Source organism: Triturus cristatus, chromosome 5_2 (genome assembly GCF_964204655.1).
Source record: "Triturus cristatus chromosome 5_2, aTriCri1.1, whole genome shotgun sequence".
Classification (NCBI taxonomy): domain Eukaryota; kingdom Metazoa; phylum Chordata; class Amphibia; order Caudata; family Salamandridae; genus Triturus; species Triturus cristatus.
The window spans coordinates 148133087-148155669 of NC_140588.1; the positions used below are offsets into that span (position 1 = coordinate 148133087).

Below are 22583 nucleotides of genomic sequence, written 5' to 3' on the forward strand. Positions count from 1 at the left end.
TCTACCCCTGATTGCTATTCATGTGTTTGTGTTCTTCTCCCAATGGTGGCTGATTTGGCTGTTTAATCAGAGAGATCTCTTTGATCCATCTATATACGTCAAGGTAGAGCATTTTCACTTGAGTTGTTGATGTTCTTTTTTCCCCTTTTGCTCTCCTTATTATCCAAATTGGGGTACCCCTGTTTCTAGTGGACATTTCTTTCCAGCCTTGATTGCTGGGGGGTTTCGCTTTATGTTTTGATTTATTCCTTCTCTCATCTTCTATTGCACACTCTTTCCATCTGGTACATCTACCCTTTCCATCTCTACCTCACACTGTATCTATAGAAACGCATTATTTGTATTTATTGTTCCTTCTATCTTATATTGTTTGGAGCATCATTTTGTATTGTGGATCTCTTTGTTCACTCTATACTGTACATCTATCTTAAACATACCATTCATGGACAGCATTAAAACATTCGGTTTCTCGGATGAGGATTACGCACGCCTTATAGGCCCTAACACCGAGTCAGATAGACCCTTCTCTCTGTCCAAAGGCCCTAATGAGGAATGGATGAAATTATATAATCTCAAGAAAAAAACAAAACGCACGGAGGCACATGCTAATTTCATCCTAGAATACCTCAAAGCAGGGACTATTCCGATCGGCCTTAGAGTTAGAAACATCCCTGGTCTTTTCGTTGAAATTAGGCAATTCCTTGAAAAGTGGGCCCTGATCTCTAACAGGTGCTCACGGGATTGGATGATCCTTATTGTGGAAACAGCCAGGGAAGTTATTCGGTTGTTAAACGTGGAAATACTAGAACTGGAGGAAAAACTCAAACTGTCCAGTGGCCTTGAAGAAGGTAAAAAGAAATTAGAAGAAATCACTCTCGAACTGGAATCATTCAGTGAATATCTTCTTAAAAGAAAAACCGATAAACTCAGGAAGGACATTAGATTGTTCTCCCAGGAGCGGACATATCCATACCTATCAGAGAACTTTTATACCCAATCAGGTGAATATACTGCTGGTCAACAACACAGCTACAAACGAGTCGTCACTTTCTCTGACACCACCGATTCGGACAGTGAGGGATCTCCACACTATAACCCACGATCCGATACAGAGAATTATCGGGGACAGAATCGTTTTTTAGGCAACCGAAGGGGCGGTTTTCGCCCCAGATATCAAAACCGATATCCAAACCAATATCGGGGCCAATACCAAAACCCCCATTCGAGGGGCAACTTCCAGGAACCACAAACAGCCCAGAGGTTCCAGGAACCAGCACAACCACAGAGGTATATCCGTACTCGCCACAATCAGTATTGGAGAACTTAACCAAAATCCCAGTCTTCAACCTGTCGGCCCAAGCCATGGATAATTCCACTGAAACCCTCCTTACGAAGGGGCTTTCCTTTGTCCCCTCCATGAACCTCAACAAATTCGAACTCATGAAGGACTTACACGCATTTTTTCGTAAAATACGACTCAAAATCTTTTTTCTAAACTCTATTGACTCTGCCCCCAATGACAATTTATCAGGCCTCAAACCACCATCTAATTTTACACCCAACGTTGAACAAGTGGGCAAAGAAGTGGAATGCTTTGAGAAGGCGGTCCTTAATAAAGTTCACAAAGCTCTCAAATTTGTACCATATGCTTCTGACAACATACCCAAAGAAGAAAAACTGGCACTTACCAAATTGAAACAGAATCCTGAAGTTACCATCAAACCCTGTGATAAGGGAGGGGGGATTGTCATTTTTAACACCAATGACTACAAATTGAAGATGAACAACTTATTGAACTCCCCCCAACATTATACTAAGGTTCTTAATAACCCCGAACCCAAACTGAAAATGAGAATTCTACGATTGGTAGAAACTGCAATTGAACGGGGTGAAATATGCCATCAAGAAGCAGAATATCTCACCCCAACATTCACTAGGTTCCCCATTATCTATGGGGTACCTAAGACACATAAAAATCAAATTGATCCTCCCCTTAGACCAATTGTCTCCACGATTGGGTCAGCGACAGAACCACTGTCGAAATACATTGACAAATTTCTACAACCTATAGTGACCAATTTGGAATCTTATGTCAAAGACACTGGACATTTTATATCTAAGATTGAGGGCCTCCACTTTAACCACCAAAGTGAATTCCTAGTATCAATGGATATCGAATCCTTATATTCGAATATCCCGCAGAAAGATGCCCTCACTGTCATCAGAGACATTTTGGAAACCCAGACGACACTACACAACAGCAAATTCCTCATTGACTGCCTTAGAACGGTGCTAGAGGAAAATTATTTTGAATTTGATGGAGACATCTATCATCAAATTAAAGGAGTCAGCATGGGGGCCGCGTGTGCCCCAAGTGTAGCCTGTCTATACATGGGGCACTTTGAAAAAAAGAACATCTATAATGAAGTGGCCCCATACTATGAGAATATCCGATACTGGGCACGTTTTATCGACGATATCTTTTTCGTGTGGCAGGGCGAAAGAGATATCTTAGATCAATTTCTAACCTGGATCAATCTAGCAGATCCCAACTTGAGATTTACTGCCCAGATTAGCAACATAAGTTTGGAATTCCTAGATGTGGAAGTCAAACACGAAAATGCCCAACTCAATGTCACACTTTTCACCAAACCCACATCTAGGAACACTCTCCTTCACTTCGACAGTTTCCACCCGTCCAGTCAAAAGAACAGCATTCCATTTGGTCAGTTTCTTCGGTTGTGCAGAAATTGTACTTCCGTTCAAGACTATCTTCATCACTCAGAAGCCATGAAACTCAAATTTATCCAAAGAGGATACCCTAAAAAAGTAGTACGCGATGCCTTCAAACGAGCACGCTACTACAACCGAGACACTTTGTTTACCCCCAAAGAGAAAAAACAAACAGAACAACTGATTTGTATCACCAAACATTCGGTATTCAACAACAAAATCCGACATATTGTAAATTCCCAATGGCATTTACTCAATCTTGATGCCAACTCACCCAGGATTCCCAAACCACTATTTGCCTTTAGACGCAATAAAAATTTGAGGAATCTGTTGGTCAAGGCCAAATACAACAGCCCTAAGCCATCACTTGTACAGCGAACCATCACGGGCAACCAACCAGTCCGTGGCCACCACAAATGTGGAACATGCCATGCATGTGCGAACACCATGGTAGGCGATAGGATCAACTTCCGCCATCGTTCAGTTGAATTGGGAGAAATGACCAACTGCCGTACCGCCAATTGTATTTACGTTATCCTGTGCCCGTGTGAATTACCCTATGTTGGGGAAACGGGCAGGGAATGCAGGATATGTATTGGAGAGCACAAATCAAACATCAGACGGAACAATCTCTCAGCCCCACTCGTTTCCCATTGGAAAGAGGCCAACCACAATGAAAGCGATTTACGCTATGCAATTCTGGAAAAAATACAATGCCATAAGGGCGCCAATATCACCAATATTCGTAAGAAACGGGAGGTTTTTTGGATTTTTCTTCTAGACTCCCAGAAAAACGGCCTGAATGAATCCCTTCCATGGGAAAACGCAATTTTATAATTCCATCTATTTGTTCTTCTCTAGCGTGGTAATTCTGTACAAATTTTTATAATCCCATCCCTCTGTTCTTCCCCAGTGATGTAATTTCGTGCAAATTTGGCTTTTTCCACCCCTTCATGCAATAGGGTTCGTGTATTATGCGCCACCTCAGACTGTTTCTCTATCACAGTCCTGTAATCGCGCCGTTGCCTATGTAGAAACAGATTTATCGGCGCTCAGACTGTTTCTCTATCACAGTCCTGTAATCGCGCCTTTGCCTATGTTGAAACAGAGTTATCGGCGCTCTCTCTGAAGGATCAATCTCCATGTTTTTACCTCCGTAAGTAGGGTTATAACTTACTCTCGTGAATTCATTCAAAACATCCTCTTCTTTGACACTTGTATTCCTGTCGATTTAGTTAAAGTTTTCATCCATTTCGGCATTGTAAATGCTTTCCTCCGATTGGCCCATGCACGTCATGGCTCTGCTGTCCTGTGATTGGCCGACGGGTATATTTAAAGTTCTGACGTTGTGATCTGCGTTTCCCGCGGTTCCCGGCTTCGGTAACCTTTCCATTTGAACCTCGGCCCGTGTGCCCCTCGTCGGATCTGGACATCATGAAGCTCACATCCAGGTACACGATTATAAGCGTAGACGTTTTCTTTATCATCTTGGGCTGTTTTGAACTCCGCATTTTGCTATACAGTCCATCACCTTACCCGTGTGCACCGTGTAAAAGTCTTTCCCGTCATCGAGGCTCTTTTCTATTATGTCTCTTTCATATCTCTTTTCTTTTTATTTTCAGTGACAGTTTCATCGTTTTTGATACTTAACCTCATCCTTAATTGAGTGGCCGTCCCCTGGTTTTTTCTATGCATCAATTCTACTGCGATCCGAACACGATTATTATTGCCCGTTGAACATCGTACGTCCTCCCACAAGGTACTACTAAACTGTTTAATTATTCTTCACAGCGGTTTGGCAATCCACCTACTTTGTTCAGCTACCTCCAACCTGTAATTCTTCTGTTTTCTAGAATTTAATTAATTAATTAATTATTTCTTGTTGATGTAATTTTCCAGCTATCTTCGGATTTCACTGTGCCGACCTCCAAACACGGGGGGATATTCCCTTCAGGACTTAAGAGTGTTTATCATCGAGCACACAGCCGCCTCTTAACTATTACTATATTTACTTCTAGGTAAGACTAATTGGTCTCATTATTCTTTTTAAACCATCAGCACTTAGCGAATTCCTCAGTTTAGCATCTCTTCCCTCTGAGCTACACTCCATTTAATTCACCCTTTTTATCTATAACTGTAAATTGATGCTCTGCACTTTTTCACCTTCAGCCGGCATCATCATTGGCACTATCTAGTTTGTGTTCTTAAATCTTGTAGGTATCTACCAAGCCAATTACCGCTTTCAACTCACCTTGTGGAATTTCTATGAACTCCGAAGATTTTTCCTATGACAAACTCGGCCGCCTAAATTGAAAGGCAAGCGTAATTCCTCATTGATCCTATGACTCTGACTTTAAGACCGGACATCTAGCAAGTTCTACAACGACTTATTTGTCCCTCTTTTGAATTGTTTCTACCATTTAGGATACCCATCGCAAGTGGAACTATCCCTCTCATTTGTTGCTACCGATCCCTACCATCCTTGAGGTTCCGTTCTAACTCGAGCTGGGTGAGACTTTAAAAGACACTTTAAACACCTTTATTTGTATTAAATTATTATATTCCTCTCAAGCAGGGATTGTTATCCTCCTGTATGTTTTCCGATGTATCTTGTGTGTTCAGTTTCTTAGATTTCTGTCTTTGGTTTACTCATGGGCGACCCATCCCATGAGAGATGACCAACTTGGTGCATTTTTTACTCCAGATTTAAACTGTCTACCTAATTGTGGTCGAAATGTTTAGTATCCATCCATTCTGCATCACACCCAATGTGAGTGTCTGCATGCCACCTAAACTGCGGTCTATCGGTGACCTGTGAACTTATTTGCTCCATTAAGAAATATGATTCACCCTAACATTGCTCTACTATTAAGTAGAAATTTAGATTTCTGACTATGTGAGTCTTTAAAGTGATTTATTTTGATTTATATATCCCCTTTTTTATTCTTTTTTTACTTTCTCTATTTTCACTTATTTGCAGGCCCCCTGAAACTAAAGAAAACGCCCTGAAGAAGGTGGCACCCTATTAAGTGGGTGATTGCACCGAAACGCGCGTCGGCGTGTCCTGTTGCTTTTGATTTGGCGCATCCCCCTTAATTACTCAGCAGTGTCTTACTCCGAGACACCCTCACACTACGAGGAGATTTTCCCTCCGCTCACCTCTTTTCTCTTATTTTAAAGAAGAGTAAATGTATGTTTTACCCTTTAAGATTGATTGTGTATGAATGTATAGTGTGCCTGACAATATGATTGTTATTTAATTGTACATATACTCTCTCCAATCCCTGATGGGGGCCCATTTTCGATCATTTTGTGTATATATCACTATCAATTATTATATTTTTTGTGTTGTTTATCTCTAACCTATGAGTTATTTGTAGATTCACTAGTTGAACTTTTGTATCCAAAAAAATAAAGATATAAAAATATTATCCTCTACCCCTGATTGCTATTCATGTGTTTGTGTTCTTCTCCCAATGGTGGCTGATTTGGCTGTTTAATCAGAGAGATCTCTTTGATCCATCTATATACGTCAAGGTAGAGCATTCTCACTTGAGTTGTTGATGTTCTTTTTTCCCCTTTTGCTCTCCTTATTATCCAAATTGGGGTACCCCTGTTTCTAGTGGACGTTAGTTTGAAGTGAAACATTTTCACTACTCTTGCTTAGACTACAGTAGAAATAGTAAAATTAACTTCTTTGCAGTTCAACACTTTCCCTGCTGTTGAGCTGTTTGGAGTGGGAATAGTAAATGTACTCCTCTGGAATCCAATGTTTTGCCTACTGTTAGAAAGACTGAAATGGTAATAGTAGATGTTATCCTTTCAAGTCCAACACTTTCCCTATTGTGGTACTGACTCAAATGGGAATAGTAAGTTTTACCGCTCCGAAATCCAACGCTTGCCCTTCTCTTGCAGAAACTGGAGTGGAAATAGTTAATTTTACCACTCCAAAGTCCAACACTTTCCATCCTGTTGTGCTGACGGGAGTGGGAATTGTAAAATTCACTCCTCTGAAAACCTCTCTACCATTGCATAGACTGGGAATAGTAAATTGTACCACTTCAAAATCCAACTCTCTCCTTACTGTTGCGCTGGCTAGAGTGGGAATAGTAAATTTGACCTCTCCAAAGTCCCTCTGTGATATCATCAGTGATATCACTGACCATGTCATGAGTGATGTAATATGTGAGGTCATGAGCAGTACATTGCAGCAGCGTAATTTATAGTTAGCTCAGCTAACTATAACTGCTGAATTTCAGTGGAATTGTACGAATGAAATCTGAGCCTAACTATAACGTCTCTGCATCCTTTGTTTTTTTCAGTGAATTTCTAATGTATTTTTTTATTCTTTTTCCTAACTATAACGGCCCTATAATCTTTGATTTTTTTCAGTGAGTTTCTAAGTTTTTTTTTAATGTTATTTCTTATCTATAACGTCCCTGTAGCCTATGGCTTTTTGAGTGACTTTCTAAGGTTTTTCCAAATTTTATTTCCTAACTGTAACTTTTGAGAGTGAGTCTGTGAGTGAGTGCATGAGTGTCTAAGTGGTTGTATGAGGGAGTACATGAGCGCCTCAATGGGTGTGTGAGTGTCTGTGTGGGACTGGGAGTAGCTGCATAAGTGACTCACCGGGTGTGTGAGTGAATGCGTGAATGTCTGAATACTTAAATGCATTTTTTGTTTTTAATGGAGTTTTATATAGCACAAACTTGACCCGAAGGTACCAGAGCGTTTTACACACCAGTTGCGTTACATGAGGACACATTCATTTTTGTTAGGCATGGGGAGATTAACTGATTTGCCCAGAATCACAAGATGTTGTGAGACCTTGCCGATACTCGAACCCGGTTCCCCATGATTTGAGGTTGACCACCCTAGCCGTTAGACCACATCCTCTCCTAAATGCATTCTCTTCCTATGCTGCTATGATTGGACTGTCTGAGGGGTTCTCTGGGTCTTTATGTATGTTTGGGATCAGATAGAATACCAGAAGTTTGGGTTCTTTTGTTTTGACATAGCTGTACTCATCATTAGTGATGAGCCCTTCAGTTCTTCATTTCAGAAGTTCCTACACTAAATTATTTATCTATTTTTTTAAATTGTATTCTGTTCACTCTCTTGTGATATGTAGTGTCTCTGAGTTGACTGTATGCTTCTGCCGTATAGGCTTTTCTTCAACAGAGGACAATATTCTCTACTTTATCACAGGCGGAATAATCACTTCAGGGCTCATTGCTTGCTTCTCTAACACACACACACATACACACACACACACACACCCACACACACACACACACACACACACATATATATATGCAGTAACATAATTAATAAATGTAAGTATTTCGCATTATATAAACTTTTTATATACTTTAAATGTATTACAGCGAATATATGAATGCATGTTTATTTTCAGACATATTGGAAAATATTACAAAATCATATAATATAAACAATGTTTTTATTAATTAGATTATATATATATATATATATATATATATATATATATATATATATATATATATATATATATATATATATATATATTACCTACTGGCGGTCGCCAGTAGGTAGTTATAGTTAGGACCACGTTTCCATAGGAAATCCGCAACATTCTATTTTGAATAACTTTTGCGCCGGTCGACGAATCCTCGCGAATTTTTCAAAATAGGTGGGGCGCTACGCTCCGCTCCTACCCTGAAAGTCTCGGGGGGATTCGTCAAGCGGGGGCTGAGATAAAAGGGGGGTCCCAAAACGCGTTTTTCCCATGCATTTTTCCATAGGACCTTTAGACACAGCTACAGCCCGAACGGCTGAACAGAATTACTAGAAATTTGGCAGAGAGGTAGTCCTCAGGTCAAGGAAGTGCCTTTTGTAGGTTTGGTGTAAATCTGTTCAGTAGATTCTGAGAAAATAGCCTTTAAATCAATATATATATCTGAGCCAGCTTACGGTGCGCTTACCGTACGCGTACGGTGGCGTGCGCGAGCGCGATTCTGATTGGCTCTTAGATCTTAGTAAACATTCGAATCGGTCGAAACCAGGAAGCGGCGGCCGCCATTTCGTGTGTTTCACTCAGAAAAAAAAAGAGTGATATCTTGGAAAGGGTGCAAGGAGGAGAGTTACAGACCCCCTAACATTTGTAAGGGGGTCAAAGAAGGACAGAAAAGTACAAAGAAAACATTTATTGATTTTAAAAAAAATCGCGGGGTACGCGTACGGTAAGCTTACCGTACGCGTACGGTAGAAAAAAAAAATAAAAAATGAAATGAAATGCAGATTTAAGTGTTTAGATATTAGGGGGCTCTAAAAAGAGCCGTTGTGTTTATGAAGTGATTTTTTAGTGGTACCTACAAGTAAGTACCGATGCAGAGTCTAAGGTTCAAGAGGAAGACTCTGTTCCCTTCATCATTAAAGTGCACACCATCTCCTCTATAAATGTCTTGCATGTCGTAACGCAAGTTGTTGTGGTAAATGGAACCCATACCATAGTCACGGAGGAAAGCAGAAACAGATTTGTTGACGTGCTTTCTTGCTTTGTCAATCTGCGGACAGAAATGATTGGACCAGTTCCATTTTTGCCTTTGGCATATGTTAGAAAACACAAAGGCAGTTTTAGGGAAAAGTGAAAACAGTTGTGCAAAGGTGTCCTTCATAAGCATTTCCAGACCTACCCCAGTCAAAGTGCCTAGGTCATTGCCACCACAGTGCACTATTATGAGGTCAGGGTGTTGGATTTGCATGAAGGATTTCACCAATGGCATCAATTGGTGCCACTTTAACCCTCTCTGACCAATCCATTTAATGTCTACATTTGGCAAAGCAAGGTCTCTCACCATACCTGTTTTCTCTGCAAACTTTTCACTCCAGAAGACATAGCTGTGCCCTACAATCCACACTGTGAACATCTTCAAAGGAGAACTGGAGGTGTAATTCAGTAGAATGGTAAAAAGAAATGAAAGACAGTTTGGAAATGGAGGCATACATATTTTTTTCATAAAAAAAAGAACTGATTGGCTGTTTCATACCATTCTGAAATAAAAACTAGGCTGTATGTGTAAATTAATAGAAGCATGTTTTGTATTGGTTTAGAAAAATGTGTTACCAAAGAACAGTACTATGGATTTGCTGTTAGGTTTGAAAAGTCAAGCACTCTTGCTCTGTGGAATTGAAACATTGTTTGGTGAACTTCTGACCTAACTCCACACAGCAGTGTTCCATGAGCTGTTGCTATGGTAGCAGGCAGAAGTCAAGTTGGGGGAAGGGTACTAGGCAGAAGTCAAGTTGGGGGAAGGGTACTTTTGGAAAAGGGTTGGTTTTCAACCAATAGAAATGTGTGATTACATTTGAAAAAAAGGGGGAAGCACTGAGATTTGATATTTACATGTATATGTGTGGAAAAAGAGAGGGAAAGTTTGCCATTATCTGGTGCTGCTGAGAGGAGAGAGGTGTAAAGAACAGAGATCCTGGCTCTGATAATCTGCTGTTTGAGTGCCACATTTCTTTCACAGCTAACTAATTTTAAAGGTGAGTTTAGAGTTTGAGAGGGGATGTATATGGTAAATTAAGAAATGAATAATAGAAATGGAATTCCTTTTGTTGAAGTTGTGTTTATTATTTTCTGTTTTGGGAGAAATTTAAATGTGAGGAACATGTAAAATAATATGGACTATGTTTTCACAATAAATTAAGGTGTACTGGTAAAAATAAAGAATACTTTAAGGATTTAAGGTTGGACTCAGTAATGCAAATACATACAGCATCAGTAAGGCTGGTTGCCCTTGCTGGAGTGTAGGCAGTCAACCAGGTTACACATGGTGCTGGTCTGAAAAAGCAGTTTGGACATGTGCTTTTTTAAGAATCTGAAAAATGGATTCATAATGTGTCAGTCTGTAAAAGTGTTTATCACTTGCCAAAAAAAAGAGTAGTAAGTGTACTTTCAAAATGGCAAAGAAATTTCGTTTTGTGACTAATGTGAAAACATGACTCTGTGTGCATATAGGAATTACAGGCAGAGATTTATTGCGTATTGCTCTGGTGATTTCACAGTTGCATTAGATGGAAAGGGGGAGCCATTTTTTGGTGCAGAAGCAGACTCTTAGCACACACCCAGCTGCTTACCCTGTGGAATCATGCACAGTATTCACAAGCGAGTGGGGTTTGAGGTTTGAGTCAGTAATGCAAATACATTCAGCATCACTAAGGATGGTTGCCCTTGCTGGAGTGTAGGCAGTCAACCAGGTTACACATGGTGCTGGTCTGAAAAAGCAGTTTGGACATGTGCTTTTTTAAGAATCTGAAAAGTGGATTCAGAATGTGTCAGTCTGTAAAAGTGTTTATCACTTGCCAAAAAAAAGAGTAGTAAGTGTGCTTTCAAAATGGCAAAGAAATTTCGTTTTGTGACTAATGTGAAAATATGACTCTGTGTGCATATAGGAATTACAGGCAGAGATTTATTGCGTATTGCTCTGGTGATTTCACAGTTGCATTAGATGGAAAGGGGGAGCCATTTTTTGGTGCAGAAGCAGACTCTTAGCACACACCCAGCTGCTTACCCTGTGGAATCATGCACAGTATTCACAAGCGAGTGGGGTTTGAGGTTTGAGTCAGTAATGCAAATACATTCAGCATCACTAAGGCTGGTTGCCCTTGCTGGAGTGTAGGCAGTCAACCAGGTTATACATGGTGCTGGTCTGAAAAAGCAGTTTGGACATGTGCTTTTTTAAGAATCTGAAAAGTGGATTCATAATGTGTCAGTCTGTAAAAGTGTTTATCACTTGCCAAAAAAAAGAGTAGTAAGTGTGCTTTCAAATTGGCAAAGAAATTTCGTTTTGAAAACAGCAAAAAAAAGGCAAACATTTTTTAAAATATGTAAATATGTGTACTGTATTATAAAATGTTTTATTAAATATTAATACTTTTTTCTTTTTTTTCAGATTGAGATAGATAATTTTCGAAAACTAGAACCATTTTTAAAGCAATTAAAAAAAAATTTAAATGAATAAATATTTTTTTGAGAGGGTATGGTAAGTCAAAAATATCATGGTCCTTTTTTTCCACTTCTCCACAATTACATTTTCAGTTTTTCATTGTAGTCTCTCAAGGACCTTGTAATGTGATAATTGATTTTAGTGTTTTTAAAAAAAAAAAAAAAAAATTACGCGTACCGTACGCGTACGGTAAAAAAAAAAAAAAAAAAAAGTTTTAAAAACATATATAAAAAATAGATGAAAGGTAAGGTTGGCTCTTAAAAGAGCCGTTGTGTTCATGCAGGGACAGAGGAAAGAAAGAATGGGAATATTAGACGGTACGACAAGTGTGCTGATCTATTTTATTGTTTCTAGGGAAATACTGGTCTCCCTATAACAAATTAGATCATGACAAGTGGCGCACCGTATTTCAACCCTCAGAAACCGAGGGTTAATTTCCTGAGCAGAAGAAAAAGGAGATGCTCCCCCCACAGATGAAGGGCTCACCTGACCTGCAGAAGAAGGACTCGGCACTGCAGATGATGGTCCAGGCTGAGCTGCTGTGGATGTGCTTGGTTGATTTACTGAAGGGTTACCTTCAGTAAGTTGAGCATGTGTCCTTCTGTGTACATCCTTAAGGTGTCTCAACATGGTGTGATTCCCGAAGGAATACTTCCTGTCGGGATTCCCTCTTGAAAGTCCACGGCCACACAGCTTACAAGTCACTAAGGGTGCATTTACCTTTTGCTGGCCCTCTGGAAAAGAAAAATACTCCCATATGAAAGAGGTCTTTTGTTTCCTCGCTCTCTGCCTCAAGGTAGTGCTGCTAGCCTCACTCTCAGAAGGGCTCTGCTGTTCTGCCATCGTATCACAAAGACAACCCAGCTCCTTCTCCTAAGGGATCACAAGCAGAAATGAGGGGAATGGGTGTGGTGTAGGAGAGTTCTAGAACTGAAAGTAGTTTCAACCAATCAAAAGTTGTGTTTCATGATCACATGACCCACCGTCCGCTTACGGTGCGCTTACGGCAAAAGTACGCATGCGCGTAAAAAAGACACACGCTCGCGCGCATGCGCAAAACAGGCACGCCCCTTCACTTCCGCGTAACGTGCGCGTGCAGCGTACGCGTTACGCGCTGTGCGCGCGTGACGTGCGTCTACGCAAATTGCGTAAATGAACGTAAACAGCGTAGAAATCTAACGTAATTACAGCAAGACGTGCGCTTACCGTACGCGCACGGTAAAAAAAAAAAATAAATATGTAATACTAATAAATTTTACTTCTTTATTATAAAAAAATGGTAAAATAAAAACATATTGTAGAATTTTTAAAATTTAACCATAGTCTTTAAAAAAGATTAGACAATTAAAATAAAAATATGTAAAAAAAAAAAAGAAGAAAAAAAAAAAAATTAGCATTTTAAAAACCTTGCAAATTCACTGAAAAAACCATGGGTTTCACTCACGTTATAGTTAGGAATTAGCATTTAAAAAACCTTGCAAATTCACTGAAAAAAACATGGGTTTCACACACATTATAGTTAGGAATTAGCATTTAAAAAACCTTAGAAATTCAATGAAAAAACCATAGGTTTCACACATGTTATAGTTAGCTGGACATTTCACTCGTAAAAAACCAATGAAATCCCCCCGTTATAGTTAGTTCAGCTAACTATAACTCGCGCGCCCGCAATGCACTACTGATGACGTCACATATTACATCACTCATGACATGGTCAGTGACATCACTCATGACATCACTGATGACATCTCAAATGACATCACTGATGACATCATCCTTGTGACAGAGTGGTAGACCTCCTCTCACCAAAATATAACCTTTGATACAAACATTCAAAAAAAGAGACTGAAATTTTCAAAAAAATGGACATACTAATACCAGTTACAACAACCTATTCAGTAATTCTAAGATCCACATACACATCCACTCATCCACCAACAGTCCTATACAGTCACTCATACATGTACTCACACATCATATGTACTCATACAACTAAACATCCTGTAACACAATGCCACTCATCCATAGAGTTACTCACACATAGTCACTCATGCTAATAAAGAATCAAACATCCATTTACTTGCATATACAGTTATACACACACCACCACACTTACTTTTACAGAAACTTACACATACTTAGTCTTTTAAACAATCACTTATAGAAACACATACTTATTCATACAGGAACTCTTCCAATCTCTCACTCTCACATATACTCACTTATAAACACCAATAGTCACATATACTAGTTTAAAACATATGTAGTTACTTATGAAGACACTATTGAGACAGTCATTCACTCACTAACACACCCATGCACACACTCATCTACCCATACAGTCCTGCACACATGCTGTCTTCAACACATACAAACAGTGAGTCACTCATTCATGCATCTATGCACTACGTAATACCCCCCACCGCACCATGAAGACACTCAGACACTCATACTGAGACTCAAAAAACCAACTAATAACCTATATAGACACCCATGTAGCTACTCACCAACCCATGCAGCCACTTATAAACAAAGTGAGAGACTGATACAGATATTTACATATTTAAACATTGCTCACTAAGCCATGTATTCACAAAGATACACTTAATCAGTCAGTAATACAATCAATTTTTCAAAAAAAATTCATCAATTTAGACACTTATATACTCATTTATTCTTCCATCGACCTTGAGATATACATATATTAAACATATTTAATTTTCAGAAAAACACACATTCACTGGATGATGACATCAGTGATGTCATTTGAGATGTCATCAGTGATGTCATGAGTGATGTCACTGACCATGTCATGAGTGATGTAATATGTGACGTCATCAGTAGTGCATTGCGGGCGCGCGAGTTATAGTTAGCTGAACTAACTATAACGGGGGAATTTCATTGGTTTTTTACGAGTGAAATGTCCAGCTAACTATAACATGTGTGAAACCTATGGTTTTTTCATTGAATTTCTAAGGTTTTTTAAATGCTAATTCCTAACTATAACGTGTGTGAAACCCATGGTTTTTTCAGTGAATATATATATATATATATATATATATATATATATATATATATATCACTGAAAAAACCATGGGTTTCACACACGTTATAGTTAGGAATTAGCATTTAAAAAACCTTGCAAATTCACTGAAAAAACCATGGGTTTCACACACGTTATAGTTAGGAATTTGCATTTAAAAAACCTTAGAAATTCAATGAAAAAACCAAAGGTTTCACACATGTTATAGTTAGCTGGACATTTCACTCGTAAAAAACCAATGAAATTTCCCCGTTATAGTTAGTTCAGCTAACTATAACTCGCGCGCCCGCAATGCACTACTGATGACGTCACATATTACATCACTCATGACATGGTCACTGACATAACTCATGACATCACTGATGACATCACTGATGACATCATCCAGTGATTGTGTGTTTTTCTGAAAATTAAATATGTTTTATATTTATGTATATCTCAAGGTCAATGGAAGAATAAATGGGTATATAAGTGTCTAAATGGATGCTTTTTTTTAAAAAAAATTTTTGTGTAACTGACTGATTAAGTGTATCATAGTGAATACATGGCTTACTGAGTAATGTTTAAATATGAAAATATCTGTATCAGTTTCTCACTTTGTGTATAAGTGGCTGCATGGGTTGGTGAGTAGCTTCATGGGTATCTATATAGGTAAATAGTTCTTTTTTAAGTATCAGTCTGAGTGTCTGTATGGTTCGGTGGGGGGTATTATGTAGTGCATAGGTGCATGAATGAGTGACTCACTGTTTGTATGTGTTGAAGACAGCACGTGTGCAGGACTGTATGGGTGGATGAGTGTGTGTATGAGTGTGTTAGTGAGTGAATGACTGTCTCAATAGTGTCTTTATGAGTAACTACATATCTATTAAACTAGTATATGTGACTATTGGTGTATATAAGTGAGTATATGTGAGAGTGAGAGATTGAAAGAGTTCCTGTATGAATAAGTATGTTTTTCTATAAGTGATTGTTTTTTAGACTAACTATGTGTAAGTTTCCGTAGAAGTAAGTGTGGTGGTGTGTGTATAACTGTATAAGCTAATAAATGTATGTTTGTTTCTTTATTAGCATGAGTGACTATGTGTGAGTAACTCTATGGATGAGTGGCATTGTGTAACAGGATGTATAGATGTATGAGTACATATGATGAGTGAGTGCATGTATGAGTGACTGTATAGGACTGTTGGTGAATAACTGTATGTGTATGTGGTTCTTAGAATTACTGAATAGGTTGTTGTAACTGATATTGGTATGTTCATTATTTTGAACATTTTAGTTTCTATTTTTGTATGTGTGTATCAAAGGTTATATTAGGGGAAGAGGAGGTCTGCCACTCTATCACAAGGATGATATCATCAGTGATGTCATCAGTGATGTCATTTGAGATGTCATCAGTGATGTCATGAGTGATGTCAGTGACCATGTCATGAGTGATGTAATATGTGACGTTATCAGTAGTGCATTGCGGGCGCGCGAGTTATAGTTAGCTGAACTAACTATAACGGGGAAATTTCATTGGTTTTTTACGAGTGAAATGTCCAGCTAACTATAACATGTGTGAAACCTTTGGTTTTTTTATTGAATATATATATATATATATATCAAAAACATCAATTTCCCTTTTCTTCATAGACCAGCACTCAAAGGGATTATATCTGCTTAACTTTTTATTCCTGAGCAAGGGTATCCACCCATTCCGGCTGTCAAGCAACCTTGTTCACGATAAAGATAACCATATTTTTAAAACATTTAAATACATTATGTAAAGCAAAACAAACAAAGGACTTCCCCATTGCTTATCTCAGCCTCTGGAGTACGTTTACCAGTGAACCATTTTGTAATGTTTACAATAGAATGCTGACTTTCTGCCTAAACATGCAAATGCATCTTTAAAAAGGCAATGAAAAAAACAAAAAAGTTCTCTACAGCGTATTACATCACTGTTTTTGACTTAATAGATATTATCAAAACATTTGCAATGAATATATTTTTTAATCAATGCAATTGAGTCAAAGCATTCTATATAGGCATACCCTCGGTCTAGTGACCAGTACAGCTTTGTTAAAGTGCAAGTGCATAACTTTCATAGTTTGTTCCTACAATTATTTTTTTAAAGTGCAAGTGCTATATCTATATATTTCTTTGCTCTTTTATTTCTTTAGAGTATTTTTTAGATTTATATATTTTCTATAAAAAAGCATTTATTTTAGTTCTTATGTATATTAAAATTCATATACATATTCCCACATAGAGTAAAAACACTTATTAAAAACATGATTAAAAACCATTTTTTAAAGTGCTAATTTTAAACATTAAAGTGCTAAATATAAAGTGCATGTGTCCTCTGTCCTCCTTCATTCTTACTATTTGTTAAAAAAACATAGATCTGACAAATACTCAGCTCAGCTTAATTATCATTAATATAAACAGGTAAACAAGTCTTCATCCATGTTCAGCCCATTGGGCTCCTTACTATCCATTTCTAGAATGAAGTAGGTTTCTAATTTGCGAAGTTCTTTTTCTCCGTCGACTTCCCTGCTTTTTTTGGGGACCTCAGCTAAACAGGTATACTTCATCAAATCTAGATCACTATTATGTTCTTTCTCAAAATGTTTTTATATGACGAAGAGATCCTCGGCAATACCTCAAATGGAGAAGACAAGGAGCGGCACACCAAGAGACTGCACAATTACTTTATTGTTCACCAAAAACAAGACAACGCGTTTACGCGTGTGGCCTTTTTTGAGTGATTTTAAGTACCGCAAATTCCTTCGGAAATAGGAGTCAGCATTCATGAACATAGAAAACATACATCGCATCACCATATGTGTTTCGCTTTGATCACAATTGTAAATCCACAAATACAAATTATATATTACAAGGCAAAGCGTGCAATTCATTTCTTTTAAATGCAAATCCTAATCTAAAATTCATTATGATAACGGGTAGTGTGGTACCTATTTTGTTACGATATTCAATAAAGTTAATTCAAAATTGAAAAACAAGCAACATCACTTCTGATTACATCCTAAAATATTCAAATATGCATTCTTCCTAACTGGAAATTCATAAATTAATATCCACGATAGATTTCCTGCTTTGTAGAATATATTTAACAAAGCTACTGAATGCCATCGTGCCTGTGTTCGAGAAAATGTTCCAATAAAGTTATTTTCTAATCATTCCTATGTTAACATTTTATTATTCCGTGATGTTTTAAACTTGATTACAAGCACGCTATTTTATTGGCACTACAAATCATACCAGAAATAATAACAACATATGATCCATGACAGCCCTCTATGTTCATGGGCGAAATTAACAGTTGGTATATGTTTAGTTGCACGGATGACATAAAATCACTTAGGGTAATGTACCTCTTTGAAAATCACTTTTTGCTGTCATCATCCTAACGCCAGAAAACATTAGTCATGTACTCTAATATACTACCTCCACTGTAATTTCAACATAGGAAAAAGCTGTAAACTGGTGCATGGTGTGTTGATGTCAATGGGAATTTTCGTGAATGAATGTACGTTAGCACTGGTGAAAATAGCTAAGACACGGAGAGGGCACCTAAACTGTCTCGATTCATCAACTCCGACGGAAATCTCTGCAATAGGTCACATGTGTGTACCTATATGCTACATAAATGGCTGTAGGTGGAATAGAACAATAACTACTACATTACAGTAACATGAAACTCCAGACGTGTTAGAAAATTGAAATCTATTACATTACTGACTTCATTCATTTTTAGCATTTCAAATTGTTTAGTTTATCACTTTATTTTGAAATGTTTGAAAAATCTACAATCTCAGAACTTTTTTGTTTTCTATAACTTGAATGCTTGTCAGCAGTGGGATGTAAGCTGAGATGAGGAGCATAGATCCCTTGCAAGTGATTGTATTCTATTACACATGATAAGTCAGTATTGACTTTGCTCACATCAAAATCAAGAAGGACCCTGACAATGTCCTCTCCCATGAGAAAGCAACATAAGACATTCCTTCTTTAAAGACTGCAAGACCTATATTTGTCATTGCTGCATCCAGACTTCACGAAGGGGCCTGGGTGGTACCTATGGTCCCACTCTAAACATCCCTGCACTGTGTGGCAGGCACCACACAGTGCCTGCAACAGGGTGCAGGGATGTTTAAAAACATCCTTTCTACAATGGAAGCCTGTGCTGCGGACCTATTCCGCCCGCCGCACCAGCATCCATTGTATAATGTCCATTGTTAATACTACAGTCGGAACCAGCGACCTAAGGTCAGGCGGTTCCAATGTCCGCCCAACATCGTAATACGCCCCAGAATAACTAGCATTAGGAGATACCTTTAGTTTTTGTCATGTTCCACAGGCAACATAAGTAGTCTGGGCAATGTAATTCCTTTAACGTTGTTAGCAGCTAGTCCATTAGGAGAAGTTACAGTACATGATAGATCAGAGGTATTGTTTCCCTGAATAAATGCAGTCAGCACTTTAATCAGAAAACGTTTCCCTGTACTTGTCAGAACACTTACATAGAGAAGTGTAGATTTGAATGTTTAACAAGTACATTCAGACTCATCATGTAGCAGCCCATGCTCTACAGATTTTGTTATTTGCTCATAAATCTTGAGCTGTTCTTCATTTAGTTGTGAAATCAAACTTTCCAAGTCAGTGCTATCACGCCTTACTTGACCCATTGCATTTTCTGCTTCATTCATAGCTATGAATGTCTCATTTTCAATAATAGGCTGACGAAGGGGATCTTGATTACTAAGCCTTGAGCTCTGGCTATCTTATGAGCTGTCCTTTGCAACTTCTATACCAATTGTTTCCTCCTGTTGGATTTCATCATTTAACATGTTCTGACATGTGGGAAACACTTCACATTGAATGCTGTCTTTGGCTGCATTGAAAGCATCTTCATAGCAGTCATAGTCACATAGCAGTTCAGTTTCTGAACGCCAAGGTTTAAAAAAGCCAGTTGAAAGAATTCCCTTTTCTCACCTGTTCGACAGCTCAGTTCACAAGGATTATTGAGACTTGGTTTTTGCATGTCTCACTAAACATCTATTACAGCCAGACACCCTCAAACTGACCCTCAAACTGAGCAAGATACTCAATTTCAAGAAACGGGCTCAACACGTTTGGGTGTTGATGGCAGGCCTAAAGTAGCCCAAATTATTGATTTGGACTTCCTGTATAAGCTTGAAGACCTCAGTTTGTCACAAGCTACATATTATCCAATTTTCCTGTGTGAGAACATCTTTAAATTGAAACTGTAAAGCGATTTACATAAAGACTTCTCTTCTGCTATCTCGTCCCATACATTTTTCATTTCTGTCTTTTCTGACTTTGTTGATATGAAGTGATGTATTGAGCTACAGCAATATAATTGTTTGCTACAAACTGAATATCCATGTTGGCATTCTACATGGATAAAATTACTGCGTTGTAATTATAAAGTTTTGAAGCCTCACTTTGTGAAGACATAAAACTGTTCACACTCCAAAACAAAACTTAGTGTAGTATTTGGCTTTTGCTCTGCATCTCCATCTACAATATTTGCCACATTTATGGAACTGGAATCATTCTGAGTTCTGTTCTGGTATTTCTGGAATGTCACAAGTTAAATATTGCTCAATGAGTGACAACACTAAGTCATCAGTATCTTAGCTAAACTTTTGTGCATCTTACATTTACAATAACATATGTATATGTGGTGCTCCTTTAGCTTGGTATTGTTTTCTCCAGAAGACGTCCACAACCTCACTTAGTGGTGGATTCTTTTTGTAGCAGATAGCATTAAGCATGATTTCAAATCTGTGCTTGAAGTATCTACAAACATTTAGAGGATCAATTGAACACAATTCACCTGCAGACTTGAAAGCAATCCCTGGAATGTTTGTATTAGCTTTCCTGAGAAAGTCTTGAAGAGCATCCCAACCATGCTCTGCGCTGCTCAAATTAACAGACCAGGTAGGTGCACCTAGATTGCATAACACACACTCCAGTTCACCATGACGACAAAACCAATTTTCATTGGTACCACATTGGCGAGCCATAACATTCATCAAGTTACTTTCTAGTACCTCATCTTTACCATGTACTTTTTCACTAAAATCTCTCTCCTTCATGTCATTAAACCATGTGCCTGTTCTCATAACATGACCTACAGCATAAGATAGCGCTGACAGATCACTCTCAAATAAAAGGTCAAAAATGTATGGTATGTTTTACCTTAATGAGGGATCTTCAGAATACCATCTACTGGATCTATATTCTAATGCAGGAATCAGTAGTGGATGTTCATCATAATGACCGCCTTCTCCAGTAGGAAACAAAAATTGGAAAACATAAGCTCCTTTCCCACACACTTATTTATTCTCCTTTTGCTTGCTTCATTTGGTACATTTCTAAAGCATCACCCATCATATTTTTATCCTCAATCTACTCCTATAGTTTCAATATTCTCCTTCATATTCAAAGGTAAGTACACAACTTTACCTTTCAAACTTTTTAGTATTTCAGAAGGAGACTTTTTTTTAATTGTTAGTCTTCATTCTAACAATGGATTGGAAAGAATGTACTGTTTGTATGAGACTAGACTCAAACACATTCAGGTTTTGAAATTGAGGAGGAATTGGAAAGCTTTTCATTTGCAATGAATTCCCCTAGCAGGCATTTTATTACTGTCTAGTTTGTCTATACAATGTTTACACACAACCTGGCTGAAGCACAAGTCAACATTATCTTCAGCGATCAAATAAAGAGCAAGCTTAAACCACTGTATTAGATCATTATCTTCTGTTTTTCACAAATATACATTTTTTGACTTGTGATTTGTAGTGAATTTGCCTGCAACAAACACACCTTGTCTGGAATTTCTGAAGTTGTTCTTACAAATACATTGATTTATTTTTAATTGTCTAACACTGTAGTAGTATTTGAATTTTCAGTGTTGTTCCCTAAACCTTCTCAGTATCTTCACTTGGCCTCTCAGGCCCAAAGTATTGCATCTGAATGTCATCTACTACAGAACTGACTTCAGACTGAGTACTTCTTAATAACATTCCATTTAGTTCCTAAAACCGAAGAGCTGGACTTTTTACAAAATACAATCGTCCTACAAGATTAGGCATTTTAGTGTTGTGTACAGATAGCGTTCATATATGATGGAAAGTACTGTCACAAATCAGCTGTGATAAGCAATCCCAATGACACTCCTTGAAAGTTTGTTAGTCTCATAACTCAACAAGGCTTCTGATCATTTTATACATTTATTTTATTTATAGAGTTTTAGCATGAACAAAACCCTTTTGGGTGTCAGAGCGGAAAGAAGGAAAGAAAATGGCCATCCTGCAGGAGCTTCTTAAGGAGGCTCCCGGGTTGGGGATCTACAATCTGTAAATATCCCTGTATTACCCCTGCCATCAATAACATTATCCTGGCGCGCTGCATATACTTGAGCAATACCTGGAAGCTGGCTACTCCCATAGACTGGATCGGAGGTCTCCTGCCATGGTGAGCTCCTTTCCTGCGAAGGGAGCGCAGAGGATCCCTCAGGACGATCAACTGCAGGAGCGGATCCAAGTGACCTGCGGGATCTCTGCCCCTGCCGTTGGAGAGCTGCCTATTAACTGAGAGGATGTTCGGATCACCACCTTGGGAGGTGAAGCGTAGGAGCCGGGTGAGTTGTGCCGACTGCTCCAGGCAGGCCCAGTTGCCAAGGCATGCCCAGTTGCGGTCCCAGTTGCCGAGGCAGGCCAAGTTGCGGGCCTGCCCCGTGCCCTGCTCAGCTGCTGGAGCTGCCTGTTGGATTACCT

The 22583-nt window shown here is 38.5% G+C and overlaps 1 protein-coding gene across 1 annotated transcript in view; it reads left to right on the forward strand.

Annotated features, from left to right (window-relative positions):
* The window catches only part of LOC146822735 (uncharacterized), a 447601-nt gene that overhangs the window by 290172 nt on the left and 134846 nt on the right, over window positions 1-22583 (forward strand). The window contains exon 10 of the mRNA XM_085606289.1: window positions 1171-2363. Coding sequence (XP_085462415.1) covers window positions 1171-2363 — 1193 coding nt within the window. The remainder of the gene's footprint in view (window positions 1-1170; window positions 2364-22583) is intronic.